This window comes from Pelobates fuscus, chromosome 3 (genome assembly GCF_036172605.1).
Source record: "Pelobates fuscus isolate aPelFus1 chromosome 3, aPelFus1.pri, whole genome shotgun sequence".
NCBI classification, from domain to species: Eukaryota; Metazoa; Chordata; class Amphibia; order Anura; family Pelobatidae; genus Pelobates; species Pelobates fuscus.
Genome location: NC_086319.1, coordinates 213,896,198 through 213,912,182, shown reverse-complemented (window position 1 = coordinate 213,912,182; position 15,985 = coordinate 213,896,198). Strand labels below are relative to the sequence as shown.

The 15,985-nt window shown below is 37.4% G+C and overlaps 1 protein-coding gene across 1 annotated transcript; it reads right to left on the bottom strand.

Annotated features, from left to right (window-relative positions):
- Window positions 1-258: 258 nt before the first annotated feature.
- LOC134601715 (dead end protein homolog 1-like) lies at window positions 259-12,402 on the bottom strand. The gene is made up of 5 exons (XM_063446224.1): window positions 12,388-12,402; window positions 9,084-9,201; window positions 7,366-7,827; window positions 3,814-4,227; window positions 259-338 (listed from the first exon to the last, which is right to left on the bottom strand). Exons 1-5 carry the CDS (start codon window positions 12,400-12,402, stop codon window positions 259-261), a joined length of 1,089 nt encoding a protein of 362 aa, XP_063302294.1.
- Window positions 12,403-15,985: the final 3,583 nt, after the last annotated feature.

The following is a 15,985-nucleotide window of genomic DNA, read 5'->3' as shown; positions in this document are numbered from 1 at the left end:
CCAGCAGCAAAGGGGTTAAACATCCCTATGTGCAGATTTTCATAGTAAAACACTGAACAAAGAGACTCAAGGCACTGTAACCACTTTAAATCACTGAAGTGGTCATGGTGCTTGAAGTAACATTTTATATCTTTGTACTGTAATGTAGATGCAACATGAACTTAAAACAGCAGAAGTCTGCCTTTATCACTGAGGACTATCTTCCACGATGAATGCTTGCATCGGTTTTAATTTGTTCATACACCGGTGGGGAAGACTTTAGAACATCTTCCTGAACAGTGAGCTAAGGAAGAAGCAGAGGAAGAAAGTAAGAATAATTTGCCGTTTTACTTTTAAATCTAGAAATGAAAACAAACAATTGCTTCTACGAAAGTAAATGTCCTAGATCTCTACATTACAGGTGTACAAAATATGTTCTATTTAGGTATTAAGAGAAGTTTCATACCAGCTGACCTGGCCTGTTTTTTTTACCTTTATTGTACCTTAATCAATGTTTAAATTGGTAATAAAATAACATTTAATCTTTACAAAAGCACTAATCAAATTACTTCTGTGTTTAGAAAGAGAACCTTTTAACATCCCGGAATACATTGCACATATTCACATAATCCATTCAACATCACAGCAATTCTTTGGAGCAACCATCTTTTAACCCCTTGAGGACGCAGGACGGTTCAGGACCGTCATCGGCATTTTTGCGTTGCCGACCGACGACGGTCCTGAACCGTCCTAAATTTAAAATGTACTTACCCGATCGCCGTCGTTCCCCCGGCGGCGATCGGCGGTGCTCCCGGTGTGGGGAGACTGCCTGCAGCCCAGACAGTCTCCCCATGGCGGTTTAGGACCCCTGTGGCCATGTGATCGCCCAACAGGGCGACCACATGGTCACAATAGGTGTCCTAGACTCTGCCTGCAGGGGGACTGTCTGTGCTGACAGGCAGTCTCCCTGCAACTGTAAAATCATAAAAAAATGTAAAGTTATAGTTAATAAAAAAAAAAAATATTATGATATATGTGTATATATATGATATATAGACATATATTATACCTATATAATATATGTCTATATATCATATATATAATGTCATGCTAAGTGTATTTTTATATTAATATGTACATATATTAATATAAAAATACACTTATAATTAATTTGCACACGTATATATATAATATATATAATAACTATATATATTGTATATATATTATTATAAAATACGAATAATAAATAATTTAAATTAAATTAAAAAAATTAAAAATAATAATAAAAAATTGAAAATAAATTATACATCTATACGAAATTTTATTCTAACTGTATTTTGATATTAATATATATATATATTTATATCAAAATACACTTAGAATGAAATTGTATATATATCTATGTATATTTAAATAAATAAAAAGAATGCGAACTATTCATATGTCGATATACAAAATTACATAAATAATTATATAAATATACACGTAGACTTCAAATATATAAATATGCATATATATTTAAATTCTACGTGCGTATTTAGGTAATATTTTTACATAATTAAGTTATTTTATTGATTGCAATTTAAGGGACCTGCCTGCCAACCCAGGCCGAAAGACCAGAGAATTTAATTTGCTATCACTGTATTTTACCCTGTAACGTTCTACGACACCCTAAAACATGTACATGGGGGGTACTGTTTTACTCGGGAGACTTCGCTGAACACAAATATTAGTGATTCAAAACAGTAAAACATATCACAGCGATGATATTGTCAGTGAAAGTGACTTTTTTTGCATTTTTCACACACAAACAGCACTTTTACTGATGATATAATTGTTGTGATACATTTTCCAGTTTTGAAACACTAATATTTGTGTTCAGCAAAGTCTCCTGAGTAGAACAGGACCCCCCATGTACAGGTTTTATAGCGTTTTTGAAAGTTACAGGGTCAAATATTTTTACATTGAAAATGGCCAGGTTGGTTACGTTGCCTTTGAGAGCATATGGTAGCCCAGGAATGAGAATTACCCCCATGATGGCATACCATTTGCAAAAGAAGACAACCCAAGGTATTGCAAATGGGGTAAGTCCAGTCGTTTTTAGTAACCACTTAGTCACAAACACTGGCCAAAATTAGCGTTCAATTTAGTTTTTTACTTTTTTCACACACAAACAAATATGAACGCTAACTTTGGCCAGTGTTTGCGACTAAGTGGCTACTAAAAAAGTCTGGACATACACCATATTGAATACCCTGGGTTGTCTACTTTTAAAAAAAATATGTACATGTGGGGTGTTATTTAGCAATTTATGACAGATAACAGTGTTACAATGTCACTATTGATACATTTTAAAAATGTATGTTTTGAAACCGCAATATCCTACTTGTACTTATAGCCCTATAACATGCAAAAAAAAAGCAAAAAGCATGTAAACACTGGGTATTTTTGAACTCAGGACAACATTTTGAATCTATTTAGCAGTTTTTTTCATTCGCTTTTGTAGATGAGTAAAAGATTTTTCACATAAAATTCAAAAAACGTGTATTTTTTTCAATTTTTCATCATATTTTTTCATTTTTTTTAAAATTAAATTAGATGAGATTATATAAATAATGGTATGTAAAGAAAGCCCCTTTTGTCCTGAAAAAAACAATATATAATTTGTATGGGAACAGTAAATGAGAGAGCGGAAAATTACAGCTAAACACAAACACCACAAAAGTGTCAGAAAGATGCCTGGTCGCAAATGTACAACATCGCAAAAAAAGTCCAGTCCTTAAGGGGTTAAATACAATCAGTTTAGTCTGACAACTCAGACTGGGTCAATAATGTTTTTTTATGTAGTCTATGGACTTGAGGTACAGTGGCCTAAGGGAAAATTATTGGGGTGGGGAGGAGTCAGGTGGCTGTGTACCTATTGCATTGTATGTGTAGATTAATGTCAGGGAAGCAACAGGTGGACATAGAATCTTGCCATTCCACTGAGCATGTTGCAGCGCCAAGTGACAAAAGTAACCAGGTAAGTCACAAAAGGTTTTTTTCCAGTGCTGGGGAGAGGTGGGCAGAGAGTACTATAGTGCTAGGAATACAACGGCAAGTAAAAACATGGCAGTTTCAGAGAAACTAGTCTTCCAAACAGTCACTTGGGAAAAAATATATAGGGGTTTTAAACCCTTTAAAAATAATCATGTGCACCCATTGTACATCGCTATGGAATTTGTTGGCACTTTATAAATAATAATATGTGTGTGTAGGGGAGAGGGGCACTATAGAGTTAGGAATACAGTTTTGTATTCATAACGCTATAGTGTTCCTTCAATCTATTCAGATGTGTTACTCAAGAAGTTCTTGATCCATTACGATGAGTTAGTCTTTGTACTGGAGCCGCATGTGCATGCGATCGCATCTTTTCAGTGTAATTCAGCTCATTCAGAAGTGATAAGGCGCACCTGTCACTTTCATTAGCTCCATAGTGTTAATATAAGTGGAAGAAAGCTTTCCTGGTTTTCTGATTGACAGCCAGGGAGGTGTTTCTGCCCCAATTAAAATGTTTCGATTTCTATTAAAATTGGCACTTTTATAATCTGTAACATGTTCTGGACACATAAAGCACCTTAGCATGCTGAAGTACTTTATGTGTGAGAAGAGTTCCTATGAACTTTGGGGATACAGGAATGTGCACACTACTGTCCAAACACAATCATTCAGCATGGGATAGAGCAGTACTAGTTAAGTGGCTATTCTTTTTTTCCATTCTATTTTGGCCTATTAGAACAATAGGTTTAACCTAATACCGTAAAAAAGAGGAGTTTGTTTGCAACCCCTTCTTACCAAAAAGACATTTCAGAATTTGCTCCATATTCCAAATTCTCTCATTCATTCCCACATCATCCAATTGGCCGTCATTATATCTTGATACGTTCTTTACTTCCTGATTTTCACAGAACGGAGGTAATATAGGATGTCCAGTCTGCTTCTTGTTTTCAAGATTTTGTAAATAGTTCAGGGCATAGCTGGTTTCCACGGAATAGTGTGGTGTCAGGGCTGGAACTTCTGTTTGTTGTTGAGTGAAAAACAAGTTTCTAGCCCCGTCACGATTAAAAGCCTCCAAAGGATTAGCATCATTTCTCTGTAATGCTTGAGGGCCAGTGAAATCAGACTGTGGTCTTTTACTGTAAAGAGTTTGTCTAACTTCAGAATTCAGCCACTCTACAGCAATAAAGTGACCACAGATACATTGTGGATCTATAGGAGAAAAAAAAAAAGGAAATATGACAGAAGAATAATAAAAATTAACAAAGGTTTGCATGGATATTGAAGCTGCTTTTAACAAAGACAGATAAACCATTTTTCTTTTCAGTGATACATGAAAAAATAAGTAAGCTTACTTGCTCAATGAATTTTCTTCTAATAAATAGTCCATAAATGATCTCATTTGGGATTAGAGTCCACCCCATTATGAGAGGCGTGTTCTACAGGTAAGGCATTATTTACATTGCAGGGTTTAAACGTAAATGCCTTTAGTGCCTGTCACTCTGACAGCCACTAGGGGCACTTCTGTCTAAGTAGTGGAGTCCAACTCTGCTATTTCAATCAGATGGTCTCATAGAAATCATCTGATTTGCGCAGTGTTGCATACGGCTGCGTATGCGCACTAGCCTCCCAACGATTTTCTATGGGAATGCATTGTATTGGCTGAGATCATTGTTTATCTCAGCCTTGGACCGGGGATGGGACCGATGCTGCGAAGGAGAAAATGTAAGTGAATTGGCTTTATTTTGTAGAGACCTTATTAGGTAGAAGAGCACTATAGCATTAGGAGTGCACATTTGAAACAAACATTAAATTAGGAAGCAAGTCACTTATTTCAATACTAAACACACAGCATCCAGAAGATAAGACAATGGGGGAGGCTTCATAGATTCTCACCATGCAGAAATACATTATTTTATTTTAACAGGTGAACATTTATGGGACATGCCCAGCATTCCCAATGAACTCAATGGGGAGGCAATGATTGAATGAGCATTTGCAATCACTTTGTACTTGGGGGTTCACAGCAGAAGGTACACATTTTAAGTTTACAGCAAATAGATGAGCTCAAAATATGAATGATTTTTTTTTGTGCATTATAATAAATGTCTTACAAGAAAAACAGGTCACCTCTGTCTGGAATTGCCCTTTACAAGGCCCCTTTGCTATCTTGTTGGCAAATGGTTACAACGACATTTGTTACTTTTGCTGTAGGTCGATTGAGTTGTTACAGTTAAATTACTTTCAGTTTACAGATATTGGAATGTTACACAGTAGGTCAAGCATGTAAAACTCAAAGTCTAGCAAGGTTTAAGTTTATGTGGGTCGCAAAAAAAACTTCAATTTTCATAGAAACGTAGGTTTGTTTTGAAAAGTACAGTATATATATAAAAAAAAAAAAAACAGCATCCCCCGCTACTAAACCACAGCACCCCCCAGTATACTAAATCCCAGCCCCCCCCCTCTTCTCAACAAGCAGACTCCACTCACATTGCCGCTGCCAGTTTGTGACTCCGGACACCGGCCTCTGGTATACCCCAAATGGCGCCATCCGCACCATGTGCCAAAGCGGATCCTCCCGCTACTTCTTGACACCCTGTAAAGGTGGAGCACGTCGACATCACGTTGGAATGTGACGAGGTGTTGCGTGCCTCCGTGCACCTCCAGGTCCTCAACTGTCCAGCCGCGGCCATTGCAACACTGACAGACGCACACACACACACACTCACTGAAACACAGACACACATTCTTATTATTGTAATTATTCCTTCTGTCGGGAGATCTCCTTCCTGCTCCTCACTGCTCCCTCGTGCGCAGTTTAGTGATGCCGGGCCCCGGAATATGACGGCGCATGCGAGGGAACAGGAACACTGAGCTCCCTTGATGCATCCACCGTCCCCTGTCCCCCCCCATCCCCGGGTAAATTATAGCAGAGTAGGCACCTGCAATGTGGGGAAGGCAGGTGCCTACTCTGCTTGGAACACTGGCCAATTAGGCATGTACTCGCAGCTCTTCAGGCCTCAAAACTGTCCATTGTGGGCCGCGAGTTTGACATGCTTGCAGTAGGTAATGCTGAATCCAACCTGTAGTTGACTGCATTTTCTAGTACATTCTAAAGATAAGGCAACAATAACAGTAGCTTACGGAATATTCCACTCACGTTTTCATGAATGGAACAATAGATATGGTCACTTGGCACAGGTAAAGAAATCTTTCATGAGGATGTGGACACATGCCCAATTAAATACACATACAGCCAGGGGCAGCTTAACATACCTCCAATCCAACCTAGATTATGGAGTGCCACTTCTGGGAAAATTAGAGATGACATCTACACGAAGGACATCTCCACATAAACATAAAACATACTTGCACTATACAAACTACTCCCAACACAATCAACGGACTAATACATACCCTGTTAGGACCTGTCCAATTTGGTGTTGCCAGTGATGCATATGGTGTCACTGGTTGGCCCACCAAACTCCTTATTCTGAATTCATACCTCCCAATTTTAGATGAGTGGTTTTCTGTAGACACGTGAGCTGCAGTTTTTTTGTGTTTTTTAAATCATTGCAGGTACGGGAGGCAAATGTAATAATAAAGTGAACATGTTTCCTAATTGTAGACTTTAATTAGAACCCCTTCAGCTACTTACTTTAATCCAGCGCCGCGCTGCTATGTTTACATCTGAAGTGTTAAAACCTGGGGGACCTGGCACCCAGACCACTTAATTGAGCTGAAGTGGTCTGGGTGACTATAGTGGTCCTTTAAAGTTTATATTTTAGCTGTATATTTACTGAAAATGTAGTTTTTTTCAATGCCCTTCAATGGAACTGAAGTTTCCTGAGTTTTCAGGATACTCACCTCCTCATTCATGAGTCCAGCACCATTGGCATACCTCTGTGGACCAGAAGCCTTTTCTTTTTTCTGCCTCTCTTTGTGGAGCCTTCCCCACACCTGGCCTAGCCCACCTGATGATGCTGATGCGAAGGCCTCATTGCCAGCAAATCAGCCTATTGAACGAAGTGACACCAGACATAACTTTTTTTCTAGTTGAAGCAGCCGCTTTGGTGATGGAAGGAGGGCGTACACGTGCTGCAGATACAGACGCTGGCCACAAGAACATCCTTCATACTTCCTGTAGGCCTGCTATCAGGCAGACAGACATCGGTATAGAGTCTATGCCGACAATCTGTCTGCCAGAAGGGGAAGAGGAGGTGAAGTGACTAACAGAGATCTATATATTAGCTAGCACAATGTGTAGATGAAATCTGAAAAGGAATTAATTAATGGTAAGAGTAACATGCCATGACAGGTACCCTTTAAGCATTGAACATTTCATTATACCTTGACGTAATTTTTTTTTTGCCATGGCGGCTGCTCTGTGGGTTCTGTACTTCACTATGGCCATCTTTTCATTAGGATTTACGGGGTTTTCATACAGTAAGACACCTTCCACACCGAATGTGATTTCCTGCAGCATTTTCTTTAATAAAGTTGGCTCCAGAAGACGTGGGATCCTGGATAGCAGCAGCTCACATTTTTCTGTGCTTCTGCTCACAATTATTCTGTGTCCGCAGACAATCTCAAACCCATTTAATGTTGCAATGGCAGCATGTGCTCTGCGTCTACTTGCATAGCGGGCGTAGGCAAACCCCCGATTTAGGCCGCTAAATGTCATCATTAGACGAAATTCATACAATTTGCCGACTGTCTGGAAAAGGGGTATCAGTTTATTTTCATACATATTCTGTGGTATTTTCCCGATGTAAACTTCAGAGCCAATACCTGGAGCTTCACCGACCCAATCTACGTGAAGAAAAATGTATATAACCAGTCAAAAAAATTTATGCTATATGAAGTTTTTCCTATAATATATCTGGCTTTCTTATTCATATATTTAAACTGTTATTTAAAGCCTAAAATTCTTTAAAATTGAATGTTTGTGGAAAATATTTCTCCATGGGTGTGGGGAAATAGGAAGAACAGATCTCCCCAACCTCAGATAATTTAGATAACTTCATGGGGGGGAGGCAATGCTAGACTAAAGATTCCGATATTAGGGAGAAATATGTTAGTGGGAGAAACAGGCAAGAAATATGTGAGGTGGGAATGTGGAAAAGACTATTACAGAGGAAATTAAGAGACGTAAATGTAGGATGTTGCGAAAAGGATGAAGGGACAATTCCTAGAGATAAATGGAGAGAGAATGGAAAATATAGGTGTAGTTGCCCAGTTTGTGAAAAAAATAATTAAACCCAGTTTCATTAAAACAAAAAAACAGCACCCCCAGAGGGACTACACTAATAGCTTTCTAGTGCAAACACCACTACAGTAAACCATATAGTATAGTGCTTGGAATGGCCCTGCAACATATGTCCGATTCATTTTTAGTAGTTTAAGTGCTTGTATTTTATTCCTTAAAGGAACACTACAGGGTCAAGAAACACAAACAAATTCCTGACCCTACAGTGTTAAAACCGCCATTTAGGTGGCTTGCCCCACCTTAGAAAGGATTAAAACTTACTTTTTTTCCCCCAGCATGGATCTGCCGGAGCTGGCCTTGCCCCTGATCCACCTCTTTGGCAGACATCATTAGAATTAATGATCTTGCCATATGGGAAAGCATTAAATTGGCTGAGATCGCCAAGGTCGGGGGCCAAATGCCAGCCAGGCCAATCAGCATCTCCTCATAGAGATGCATTGAATCAGTGCATCTCTATGAGGCAAGTTCAGCGCCTCCATGCAGAGAGTGGAGCACTGTGCAGCACTGACCCAGGAAGCACCTCGTGTGGCCAGTGGAGGTGTCCCTGTAAACACTGCATTTTTTCTGAAAAGACAGTGTTTGCATGAAAATGTCTGCAAGGACAATGAGCTGTAGTTGTTCTGGTGACTATAGTGTCCCTTTAACTATTGCTCTAGCTATATATTTTTTTTTTGTTAACCAACTTTCCTGTGCCAGCATTAAAAATAAAAAAACGAAATATATCACCATGCTGCAATGCAACCACCTTGCAGTCATTTCTCCCACATGCAAAAAGAAAGCAGGTAATAAAAAGTTGTACCTGGAGGGGGTCCGCCATATTTCCTTTGACCATTTACCTGGACCAGATTTATTTTGGTCTCTTTTGCCCATTTTAGTACAGCAAGTTTATTTTCAGTGTTTACGCCATTTATCCAGACCTTTTAACAAAGAGAAACACAATAAAAACCACGTTATTAATGTTTTAAATTTATTTAAAGCATTCTGGACACACACACATGTTTCTGATCCCGAAAATAAAAAGGAATTCTGCCAGGGACCATTCATCCAAAACTACATTGCTTTCTGATTACGTTTCAGGGCTATTCCTATGCTACTAGACAGGCTTACTCACCACTGTAACCTTGCTGTACATGAATTTCTGCTCACCAGGGCTGAGTTTTCACTCACCATCAGCTAGTGAGTGATTGGAAATTCTGAGACCTACATACTTCAGGAATCTTAGGATTATGATATGAAAGATATGTTTCTTCTATATTTTTTGTGTTGTTACTGCATCCTCATAGGCTAACCTCTCCTCTATGTATGCCCTATTTCCATATATGGAATATATATTTTCACTTCACAATTAAAATAATGATAAAACAGCACTGCGCCAAAATGATTTTTTTTGTCTGTTTTCCATATTTTTGTTTAATATCTCTCTGTATGCCTGACAGAATAGTCAATGGTTCTTGCTCCCCAAATTTTGTATTAATGGTTACTGATCATAAAAACTTTTAACAGTAGTAAATTTAAATGCCAAGAATTGAGACTCCAAGCTTGAAATTGCCGAGTTACTATGAATGGCAGCCTGCTTTGTCAAAAAGTGTAAATGCACCCAAGGGGTTTCCTCACTAAATTTACATTCAAATAATACACCCCTCTTATTAACACTATCAAAAAGGTAGTCGATCTGGTATAGATTTATTAATATGCTTTTATTGATCAAAAGATGTTAAAAAAAAGAAAACATTACCAAATATCAGCATTATTTCTACACAGCCCTGTGCCAGCAACACTAGTGATTTTGTTTCTTCACTAAACAAAAAAATTTAGCTAATTTAAATAAGACTTGCAAAACTATGGCTAAAATAGCACAAATGTGCAGATTTTTCCAAATCAGCTATTTTGCCATTCAGATCTCAATTCTGCAAATCATAAAATAAAAGTGTTGATCATTACTATATGGGTTAGTAATGTATAAATTATTAACATTCCCAATTTAAATTGCCTGAGACACATGGAGAATAAAATGAAGTAATATAATGCATATCGGTTTTCAATTCAATTTCAGTGTTTTGTGTAAACCACTTATGAGACTAACTTAAAGGTTTTCTCTTTAATATCTATTAGAATACTTCTATTCAATTGCAAGAGATAGTATTGCTGTGTTTAATAGAAAATATACCCACGTATATTTATTTTCCTGCAATGTACAAAACCTTCAATAGTGGTTATTAGAATAAGGTAAAACAGGACTCAAAACTTAAAGTTCTTGTAAAAAAAATGTTTAAATACATAATTAGATGCTAAATTTCTAAATTTAGATGGCACTATAAAATTGTAGCAAACTGAAATTGCAAAATGTAGATGAGTTCACCCCCCCACCTCCCCCCCCTAAATCTGCCAACATTATGCAATTGCAAACGGACAGAAATTCTGTGTGAATTTCACATTTTAGGATTAAACAGCAGAATTAAAAAAAAAATCTTAGTCAGCGAAGTTCTCGATTTGGCCATTATTAGCCTTAAATGTGAAATAAATGTTCAATCTCTGATAAGTCACACTTTAGCGAATAACCATGCCTGTTTTCTGTTTAGTGTTGACACCACAGATTTGCTTGTTTTCCCATTTATTAGGATATAAAAATCATATTTAACAGAATATTACCAAATAATTACTATAATTATAATGATGGCATTAATGTGTTTGTTGAAAAAATAATAAAATAGCTTTCATCCAAACTCTCGTGAAATAATTTATTCAACCAAAATCAAACCAAAACAGGTAGCTGTTCAATTTTCTCTGAATACGTTATTGCATTGAGAGTAGGAATGCAGTACCGATATTATTCATTTTTAGTTGTGGTTCTCTGGAGTCCAAGCTGACATAGTTTCCAACTCCTTGGAACTGACTGAGTGCTTTTAATGGCACTGATTATTGTATTAAAAAAACTCTTGACTTCTGTGGGAAAGAAACACGTAGTAGTGGTACTTTTTGTAATTTAAAATGTTATTTTACATTAATATGCATCATATATGAATGGTTTTACATATTGAAAACAGGGTGGCTGCTACATTCAGTGCTTTACTGTTTATGGTGGCTGGGGGCTAGGCTCAGTGTTCCTGGGGTCCAGGCTCAGGTTTCTATGAGGTCTAGGGTCAGCAAACATGGTCAGTACTAGGTTTAACCATTAAGGTGCAGGCATCAGGTCTGTCTCTAGCAGAGGTTTTCACTAAAATAAGAATTGTTGTGATTTGACAGGAATTCAAAGTGAATTTAAAATTTAAGGCCAAAGAGGCTGACTTGGAGAACTTCTTCATTTTGCCCATTACATTCAATTTAATTCTTACTTTAGAGTTATTCACTAAAGTGAGAATTTACAAATTTACAATGAATTCAAAGTAAATATCCAATTTAAGGTCAAAAAAGTAAAACTAGAAAATGTCACCAAGTCAGCTATATTTTCAATTTTACTACTCTGACCTTAAATTTGAATTTCACCTTAGTAAATAACCCTATTTAGGTCTTTAATAGCATTTATTTAAACCCTATTGGAAATTGGCCATGGTGTTTTTCATGGTGTGTGTATATATAATATTAGCGTAAATATAACATTTCCATAAATTCAATACTTCCAGAGTTTAGTATACAAATTATTTATACACTTGAAAACTATTTAACCTTTAAACACACATTTTTTTTTTTAAATTCTTACTTATAAGGAGTGAAATGGGTGGAATAGATTTAAAATCTAGTAAAACCTGAAAAGTGCAACGTGCCTGTGTGTGCGAAACTATATTTTATGTAATGCTGCACAACTACCATTTTCTGATAACAGACAACTTCAATCTGAACTTATTATATTACTTTGTTAAACGGATTATGTGGGTGCAGTGGAGTCCGTTAAACCTGTATAATGTATACGATTAACATGTGCTACATACAGTTAATTCATATTTTACAAAGAAGGCTTCCAGCTACTCTGTGAGTTACCGATGTATTATTAGTACATTGTCCCGTTACTGCGGGTGCAGGGTGTCTAATAGTGCCGTTTGCTGGTCTGGCTGACATAGAAAACATGTTACTAAGAGCTCAAAGTTCTAAGTAAGAATTGATCTCACCTGCTCGTGTTCCATGGCGCTGTTTTAATGGATGGAGTTCCCACTGGTTCTTAAAATGGTACCCAGTGTACGTACTCGGCCTTATATACAGCTAGTCCGGTATGCTAATATGCTGATTTACGCCCCTTTTCTACAGTGTGCCCTTCCCTTCCCAGACATCCCATCTAACCGAATGGAAACTCACTGGATTTGTTGATGTCCAATTCGTGATTTACAAATGTCGGGAAATACACAGTTACGAACATATAGTCAAGAATTAGCATTTGTTTTTTTTTTGGTTTTCCCAAACCTGCATTTTGCAAATTGTTTTACTTCACCACCGTAGCCGTTCACTGCTTGGTTGGTAAGTATAACCCATACATGCATAAAAATTATATTCCTTAAAAATACACAGTATTCATTGCACGTGGAGCAGGACACAGTGTGATATAGTTTAATATATGCCATCGTGATATGAGAATGAACAAAGCACTTTCTTCAGTCTTGTTTAAAGGCATATTGGGTGCATGCAAAGTTATTAGCAATAATACTGTATCCCACATCTATTAGCATAGAATTAAAACCACTACCTGTGTCATCATATACAATATGTGTAACAAACTCATATGAACAGTGCACTCTCTACCTATTGTATCTGTCAACATTATATTCTCAGCTATTTTATATCTGTCACTTACTTATGTTATATATATATTCCCAATATAGAACTGTTAAAGGAACACTTCATGCACCATAACCACTATAGCTTGATATAAAGGTTATGGTGTCATGAGTGCCCTGGCACCATAACCTCTACATCAAGTTGTAGTGGTTATGGTGTATGAAGTGTTCCTTTAACAGTTATATCATGTAGACAAACTGTTGTAATATGGTTGTTCATCTTAATTGGGTCCCACTGGACAACCATGGCCCCACACCCTCCTGATTTTTTCCTATAGGAGAACTCCGCTCTCAGAGCGTCAGTTAAGTACGCTATGTCTTGGCCATTGAGCACAATCCTGTATTGGTTATGCTTACCAGACTCCTGCATAACCCACTCCAACTTAGGCTACAATTTAATGGTTTACGAATTCTTTAATTATTTTGGGATAAAATGTTAAAGTTATTTTTTCATCATATTCAAATGTCAAAAGATATATCATATATAAAAATATATCACCATAGATAAAAAAAAAAATACCAAAATATGAAAATGTTAAAAATATTTTTCATGATATGAAATATTTTTTAAAAGTGTATCCTACAATATAAAAATGGATGTCATTTCGGGGGTCTTTTTTCATATTTACATATTAGTGCATATTTTTCAATGATCACTGAAACGGGCAGAGTGCATGCAGGGTTACCTCAGGCTGCCCCTTGTAGTTGCCGCCATCTTTATGCCACAGGTCCTTTTTCAGCTGTTGGCACTTCATTTGTCAGGAGCTACGTCAGTACTGTACTCTCGCACATCAGGTCTATGGAAGATCCCGCATGACCGTCCATAGAGTCTAAATCCCACCGGCTGCTGGGATTGGACAAAAGTTGATGGCGGAGCTTTGCCTTTTGCTTTGGTAAAGTTTGAGGCTTTACTAAACCAAAAGTCCCTACTATGATACATAATTAAATTTTTATGAAATCTGAAAAGTGACAGATCAGTTTTAACTCATTTGGAAATCTTATCTAACAGTATTAAATCGAGGCCTTAGTCCCGGATAACATTGTTATGTGAAGTTAAAATGGTCAGTCTAAGGAAAGTGTATGGTGCTTAGAGAACCTGAAGACCATTATCATTTTAGTGGGACCAGCTGTAGCTGTAGAGGCTGTTGGTCAGCGTTTCATGGCTTCATGCCAGGCTGACACTTCACTTCTCTGGCCAGACCTGTCCCCTTTTTGAATGCAGGTCTCCCAACCTTTCTTATTTTGAAACATAGAATGTGACTGCAGATAAGAACAGTTTGGCCCATCTAGTCTGCCCAATTTTCTAAATATTTTTAGTAGTCCCTGGCCTTATTTTATAGCTAGGATAGCCTTATGCCTATCCCACGCATGCTTAAACGCCCTCACTTTGATAACATCTACCACTTCAGCTGGAATGCTATACCATGTGTCCACTACCCTCTAGGTAAAGTAATATTTCCTGAAATTATTTTTAAACCTTTGCCCCTCTAATCTAAGACTACGTCCTCTTTTTGTGGTAGTTTTTCTTCTTTTAAATATAGTCTCCTCCTTTACGGTGTTGATTCCCATTATGTATTTAAATGTTTCTATCATATCCCCCTGTGTCTTGTCTTTCCTCCAAGCTATACATGTTTCAGGTTCTGTCCCACCAACCCAATTTATGTCCCTGTTTTTGGTGACTACTTGGAACTGTCCCAAACAAGCCAAGAGCATCATAAGACACACTTGCTCTATGTTCAGAATGCTCTGAAACTGTAACCCCTGCAAGGTCTGCCTTCAGTGGGCTGGCAACTTTAGTCTGTTACTTGCCAACATATATTCCCACTGTATAATTATAAAGTACTACAGAACCTGTTAGTGCTGTATAAATGCAAATTCTAATAATAAAATAATTTATTCCACCCCATGAGATGTAAATGGGTCTAAATGGAGTCCATAATGAACCCCTGCACCGTTACTCAAACTTCTTTGACATATTCACTCATGTGTAATGGTTGAGGGGTTACTAGGTGGGAGTCTATGGAAAGCCTTACTGCAGGTGAAATGTGTTAGTGCTTATTTATATCATATTTTGTTTTATTATTTAAAATTAGTATTTTTTTAATGCCATTTGGAGCCTTTTTTGACCTATCCTGGAAGATTTTATCCCGAGGACTCACCCAGCACATCCTTGGTGGGGATTATACCACCTATGCCCAGTAGGACTGAGTAATACCTATATTTGCTCTCCGCTTGTGAGTAGACCTCTTTTTGTCCATTTTTATTATTTTTATACATACAGAGAGCAGTATATTCTGTTTTTATTCTTTTTCCCTACATGCTGAGGATATCTAAATGCCAGATTGCCACACCACAAGAATACTCCTAACAACAGGGAAAGACGCTCCTTGGGACGCACAAGGACCATCAACATATCCACAGACTGGGATTATACCGTCCAAGTGCATAAATCTAGAGCTGATCATAAGCTGCAGAAATTTGCATTTCATTTCATTTATAACTATCAAAGAACAAATATATTACACTATATGTTATTTCCTTTATTACTCCAGACTCGTAAATAACACCACAGGCGTGGTTTCCCTGCGCACCCCCCTTTTATTACTAACATGTGTTTAATGTTTAATTTTTTATGTAAATTATACAGTATAGCGTGAGAGTATCACTGGATGTAATGTGTGCAAGCTTAATACTGTAGGTGCAGGGTTATTATAGCATGTGATGTTTACATAATATTTTGAATTCACAACAATTCTCACTTCAGTAAATAATCATGTTCATTGGATAGTTTAGGCTTGGACATAGAGTGTGGCATTCGGTTCAGTTTTGAGAGGGTCATTTTGAACTAAAGCCCCTGCAGCTAATGCTTCTCTTAGAGAAGCATTAAATCAATTGATTTTCTACAAGAAGCATTTGATTTGTGGATGGTAGTGATTCA

Coding starts and splice junctions, on each gene's coding strand:
- LOC134601715 (XM_063446224.1), bottom strand. Junction 7,828..9,083: donor ATATGGCGGACCCCCTCCAG/GTACAACTTTTT, acceptor TTCTTCACGTAG/ATTGGGTCGGTGAAGCTCCA. Junction 339..3,813: donor AATTCTGAAATGTCTTTTTG/GTAAGAAGGGGT, acceptor TTTCATTTCTAG/ATTTAAAAGTAAAACGGCAA.